The sequence below is a fragment of the Salmo salar genome, chromosome ssa14, assembly GCF_905237065.1.
Source record: "Salmo salar chromosome ssa14, Ssal_v3.1, whole genome shotgun sequence".
NCBI classification, from domain to species: domain Eukaryota; kingdom Metazoa; phylum Chordata; class Actinopteri; order Salmoniformes; family Salmonidae; genus Salmo; species Salmo salar.
This window is the reverse complement of record NC_059455.1, coordinates 63,526,792-63,532,587: the sequence shown is the minus strand read 5'-3', so window position 1 is coordinate 63,532,587 and position 5,796 is coordinate 63,526,792. Positions and strand designations below refer to the sequence as shown.

The window sequence follows — 5,796 nt, the reverse complement described above, 5'->3', positions numbered from 1 at the left end:
CATGGATTTGACAGTCAAACTGTCACTTAAATAGCAGCTAACCGTTGTCACTGTTGATATCCTACGTGATTCGTTTAAAGTTAACTAACAAAAAAGTGGTCTGTTTCATACCGAATTCAACACCTGACATTCCCATTATTATACCCTCTGGGTTCCTGCATGAACGCCACCAACCACGCTATGATCCAACTAGTGGTCAGTATGCACTACTACACCCTCTCTCACATGAACGCTAACATTGGTTTCAGTAGGAAAGACGGTAATTGGCTCAGACATTAATGGGAAATATGGCAGATTGAAAGTAAAATACCCATGTTAACTGAGTCTACAATGGCAGACTCTTAATGTAGAGTACAGATAGTGAGAAGTTACATTCAAGACTGAAGTGGTGGACTGTATACTATATGCCTGCTCTTTAAATAACAGACTGACCAGGTACAACTATGATCCCTTATTGATGTCACTTATTAAACCCACTTCAATTAGTGTAGATGAAGGGGAGGAGACAGGTTAAAGAATGATGTTTAAGCATTGAGACATGGATTGTGTATGTGTGCCATTCAGAGGGTGAATGGGCAAGACAAACGATTTAAGTGCCTTTGAACGGGGTATTTAAGTGCCTTTGAACAGGGTATGGTAGTAGGTGTATCAAGAATGGTCCACCACCAAAATGATATTGAACTAATTTGACACAACTGTGGGAAGCATTAGAGTCAACATGGGCCAGCATCTCTGTAGAACACTTTCGACAGCTTGTAGAGTCAGTACAGTATCACACATCACAATACAATGCCATAAAGTGTGGGCCTGTAGTATCTGTAAATCAACTAAACGTTGTTGTTTATTTCCATATGCAAAGAATAAAGCATAATTGTTCATGTAATATTAGCCTCATAACTCCAGGAAGAGGTAATAGTGATGAAATGATCAAGTAAATGAAAAGACAGAGACAAATGCTTTGAACTACTAGTTATTTTATTTCAAAATGTAAAATTCAGTGCAAAGTAATGTAGTGCATTAGTGTCTAGATCCCTGTTAGGTGGCAAAGTGTCATAAGAATCCTGTGGGGAGAGAAAACAAGAGAATACATTAATTTAATGGGTGTTAACTAATCACGTCTCAGCGAAGCACTTCATGTCCTCAAATCCTGAGAGAGAGAGAGAGAGAGAGAGAGAGAGAGAGAGAGAGAGAGAGAGAGAGAGATGGACAGAGAGAGAGAGAGATGGACCGAGAGAGAGAGAGAGAGAGAGATGGACAGACAGAGAGAGAGAGAGAGAGAGAGAGGGAGAGATGGACAGACAGAGAGAGAGAGAGAGAGAGAGACGGACAGACAGACAGACAGACAGACAGACAGACAGACAGACAGACAGACAGACAGACACAGAGAGAGAGAGAGAGAGAGAGAGAGAGAGAGAGAGAGAGAGAGAGAGAGAGAGAGGCCTTTCAGATCTCTGCAGTAGGACTACATGCTGGCCATGAGGTTCTCCAGGTGGTACTCCAGGAGGCTGGAGAGCTCAGTGACCAGAGACTCTGGGTTAAAGTACCAGGCCAGCTGCTGCCCAAACATGTCATCTAGCAGAGCCATCAGCCCGCCCTGAAGAGAACACCACACAACACATAGATAATGGCTCTGAGTTACTAGCTTACCAAGAGGAAGGAGACAATGAGAGTTACTCCCTGTAAAACGTCATTGAAACCATGTTAATCAGGAAAAAGGAAACTAGGAATAAGGATGTAAACTCTTGACTCTTACATTGAGCAGCAGCAGGTATCTCTCGCCTTTGGCTCAATGCTGGCAGCAGCGGGCAGGAAGGAGTACAGGAGAGCGTACAGACGCTCCATGAACCCACCAGGGTGCTAAAGGAAACAAAGGAGGAGAGAAGAGAAATTGAAGTGAAATTGCCAAGAGAGAGACATGGAAACATGTACCAGTGAGATGCTACTTACCACCATCATGGACTTCTGAGCTGTCATCATCCCAAACATCACCAGTTCAAAGAGGACATCTATCAGGTTAACATGATGGATCTAGGACAAGAAGACACATTTGGAGAAAAAAGGAATGATTTCAAATAGATCAGATACTGTGATGTATAAAGACATGCATGTGGAAGAACAAAGTGAGACATGAAAGAGTTAATGAACTCACCTTTGCCTCAGCCAGCTCCCTCTCAATGTCAATCTGCTTGGAGGGGTCACTCAGGTAGTCCACAAAGTCGTTATAGGCACGGATGAATTCGGCCTCGTCCTATCACAAAGCAAAGAGCATTGATGTTAGTGAACAGAAGACATTTCCCACTGAGGACGCTCTCTTTCCCTTGAATGAATAATGAGTTAGTGAGCTACCATGTGGTGGGCCTGAACCAGTGCGCCCATTAGGACCTTTCCTGCCACAAACAGATGGTTCCTGCTCAGGGTGGAACCAAGCAGGGTCTAGAGAAGAGGGAAGAGTTAGGGTGAGACACCCATCTTCCTCTAGGAGACAGACAGAACAAGAAGATACAGAGAGAAAAAATAAAAGTGGGTCCACTCACAGTGAAGGCCTGGCGCAGGGAGACAAGCCTCAGGGCGATGTCCTCCACTCTCTTGGTGGTAAGGTAGAGGCTGTGGGAGGGAGGGAATGGAGCATGTCAACCATTAGAGTCAATGGGGATAACAGCATGGTGACCACTATCCTTCAGCATCTGACAAGCCCAGACTACACAGACATTTACAGGAACTCACTTTAGCAGAGGAACCTCCCTCTCCTCAGGCAGCAGGTCCTCCTCCCAGCCCTACAACAACAGAACAAACATTCAACATCAGTGACCAATGCAATGACATGACAAACAATGGGTCAATGGAAGGATCTTAATGCTACTAGTCAATAGAATGTGTAGCTGTGTGTCTAACATCTGACCTCATAGCAGTTGTGGCCCTCAGGCTCTGGCTCAGTGAACTGCTGATTGGTGGGCGTAGAGACGGAGGCAGCCTCCGACCACGCCGAGGAGGAGAGCAGCCCATCCAGCCCCATGTGGAGAGTAGCGTACACCACCGAGACATCAGTCTGCTGCTCCAAAAACACACACAACACACCTGTTTACCACACTCACGTTATTAGAAAACAGAGCATATCTAATGCAAAAATGCCCAGTAATTTGTATTCTATATACATAGGAAAATGTTTATTTACCTGGTAGCAGCCAAGCGTCACGTCCACAGACGTCTCCTGGCCGAGGTGAGATGCATACTGGGTCACCCTGCCAGCCACATACTGACAGAGAGTGACGACATGTTAAGGCCAAAGGGAATAAGTGAAGAAAAGCCTAATCTAATACTATTTCAGTAGTATTTACATCTTACCTGGATCCAAGTGACGGACTGCACCTTGGTGGCACAGTAGGGGATGCCCTCTGGACTAAGCCTGGCTGTCTCCTTGGAGATGGCCCACACCAGTTGAGTCTCCAGGCCTCGAACCCTACTCACATGGTGCATCCTCACCACCACCTGCTGTGGAGAGAAACAACAAAACAACATCACCCATCGCTGTAACATATTTCCATCAAGATCACATGACTCTGACAATGTAGATTAGGACTAGATAGTTACAAAGACACATACCTGGGATCCCCCACGCATGTAGGTGATAATGGGGCTGATGAACTGGAAAGTCCTCCAGGCTTTAGCCACCGGACCGGCATTGTTCTGCACAAGAGGGGGGTGACATTACAATACATTCAGGTTAGAAACAGCAAACATTGTAACGGTGATGTGACTGTGTGTGGTTCTCTTACCCTGATCACAACAGGCCCACAGTACAGGGGGCTGAACCTAATCAGTATCAGCTGCCAATTACCAGTGGCCTCCTAAAGCAGACAACAAAGATTTTCAGAATGAAGATGAGGGATACTTTTCAAACATAAAACCAAAAACTTTCTGAAAAGTGTACCTCAAGGAAAGTCGGCACATCCTCAAGGATGATAGCAGCATCCTGGACATGAAGGATAACTGGCAGCAGTGGCACATCCAATTGGACCTCATCCAGTACAGTTGATTCTAAAATTAGGAAAAGGAAAACAAACAAACAATTGTTAGGACGTAAAATGTAGCACGCTAGCTAATACTACTAGCAAAAGTGCATCGTTTAGCAACAATTACTAAAGTTAACGTTAGTTTGCAAATCTGGATTTCAGAAATACACAACATTTCACAAATCACATTGTCAATATTGAATGTGGTAAATAATACGTTTAAAACTCCACATACCATCTTCGAAGTCGCTGTCGCTGTCCACCTCCAGACGATCGCGAACCCTGCAAAACGGAAAAAGACAAGAAAAACAAGCCACAAATGAATTTGAACAACCTGTCGACGCAGTAGGCCGCGACGTCCTCGCACTCTCTCCGTCAATGTTGAAAAGCACCCGGGCATTTTCCAGTCGATGTTTCAATCTCAGGTCTCAAAAATCAGTCAAGGTTGTTGTTGTTGAACAGCAAATTCAGGTTCCTTGTTTTCGAACAGAAAACGTTCAATAGAACGCCGATATGTTCTAACGGTTAGATGTCTCATGGCAACACATATATTTGAAAAGTGTTGTTTACAAAATTGACAGCTGTGTTGCCATAGAAATGGGTTTGGAACTCTATGGTTACCGTTAGAATCCTATACAGTTCCTGGTCATCATTCTAATTGTATTGACGCTATCTTGTCTAGAGAGGCTTTCCTATGTTGTGTGTATAATGTAAAATAAAAGACCAAATGTTTTTTAAGTCACTAGCTAGGTCAATGGCCCATTGACATGTTTTAGTTTGTTTCATGGAAGTTGTTGTTGAACTTCTGAAAGTCTAGGCTTTGGCTCAGTGGGCTATAAAGTCTTGTGGAGCACAGACAACCTGGGTTAAAACATATTGACCACATTCAGACAAGGGGGGCGAAGCCACAGCCCACTGAGGTAGGAGAGCACTGAAGCATCTGCATAATAATAATCCATATCTCTTTTATAAACAGGATATTATCATTGATTATATCAAAGTGTATGTATGAATAAGTCTGATTGACCTTTTTCCATGGCAGGTTCACCTTTTGAAGCCAGATGAGGTTCCCAAAGCGTGCTGCGCACCCACCAAGCTCAGTCCCATCTCTGTACTCTTCTACTACAACAACAACGTGATGCTAAAAATATATATATATAAAAAAAATTATAAATAACAATATGATTCTAAAGAATCATAGCAACATTGTGGTCAAGACATGTGGATGCCTGTGACATCTGTGGTGGCTCATCTATTCTACATCATTTTAATAAACTTCACTACCATTGTTCCAAAATATACAAACAGGGTTGATAGCAATAATCTGGCAATTTACGGATAAATAGTATGTATCTACACTGAACAAAAACATAAACGCAACATGCAACAATTCCAACGAATTTACTGAGTTATAGTTCATATAAGGAAATTGGTTAATTAAAATACATTCTTTATGCCCTAATCTATGGATTTCACATGACTGGGAATACAGATATGCATCTGTTGATCACAGATACCTTTTTAAATAAAGATAGGGGTGTAGATCATTAAACCAGTCAGTATCTGGTGTGACCACCATTTGCCTCATACAGAGGGACACATCTCCTTAGCATAGAGTTGATCACGTTGTTGATTGAGGCCTGTGGAATGTTGTCCTGCTCCTCTTCGATGGTTTTGCGAAGTTGTTGGATATTGGTGGGAACTCGAACCCACTGTCGTGCACATCAATTCCGACCATCCCAATCATGCTCAATGGGTGAGATGTCTTGTGAGTCTTCGGTGTGCA

At 43.3% G+C, this 5,796-nt stretch overlaps 1 protein-coding gene across 3 annotated transcripts; it reads right to left on the bottom strand.

Moving 5' to 3' along the window:
- Positions 1–962: 962 nt before the first annotated feature.
- Positions 963–4,572, bottom strand: LOC106570162 (uncharacterized). Of its 3 annotated transcripts, none has more exons than XM_014142194.2 (14): positions 4,246–4,570; positions 3,929–4,035; positions 3,774–3,845; positions 3,601–3,684; positions 3,343–3,489; positions 3,173–3,253; positions 2,900–3,049; positions 2,725–2,774; positions 2,535–2,604; positions 2,347–2,433; positions 2,150–2,248; positions 1,948–2,028; positions 1,754–1,857; positions 963–1,061 (listed from the first exon to the last, which is right to left on the bottom strand). In XM_014142194.2, exons 4-14 carry the CDS (start codon positions 3,616–3,618, stop codon positions 1,025–1,027), a joined length of 924 nt encoding a protein of 307 aa, XP_013997669.2. In that variant the 5' UTR covers positions 3,619–3,684; positions 3,774–3,845; positions 3,929–4,035; positions 4,246–4,570; the 3' UTR covers positions 963–1,024. The 3 variants fall into 3 exon arrangements, with proteins under 3 accessions (XP_013997669.2, XP_013997671.2, XP_013997670.2); XM_014142195.2 differs by lacking the exon at positions 963–1,061 and adding an exon at positions 1,392–1,594; XM_014142196.2 differs by lacking the exon at positions 2,347–2,433 and having other exon boundaries at positions 4,246–4,572.
- Between the last annotated feature and the right edge of the window lie 1,224 nt (positions 4,573–5,796).

Coding starts and splice junctions, on each gene's coding strand:
- LOC106570162 (XM_014142194.2), bottom strand. Junction 3,254..3,342: donor AGTCCGTCACTTGGATCCAG/GTAAGATGTAAA, acceptor ACTCTCTGTCAG/TATGTGGCTGGCAGGGTGAC. Junction 3,050..3,172: donor TGACGCTTGGCTGCTACCAG/GTAAATAAACAT, acceptor TTTTTGGAGCAG/CAGACTGATGTCTCGGTGGT.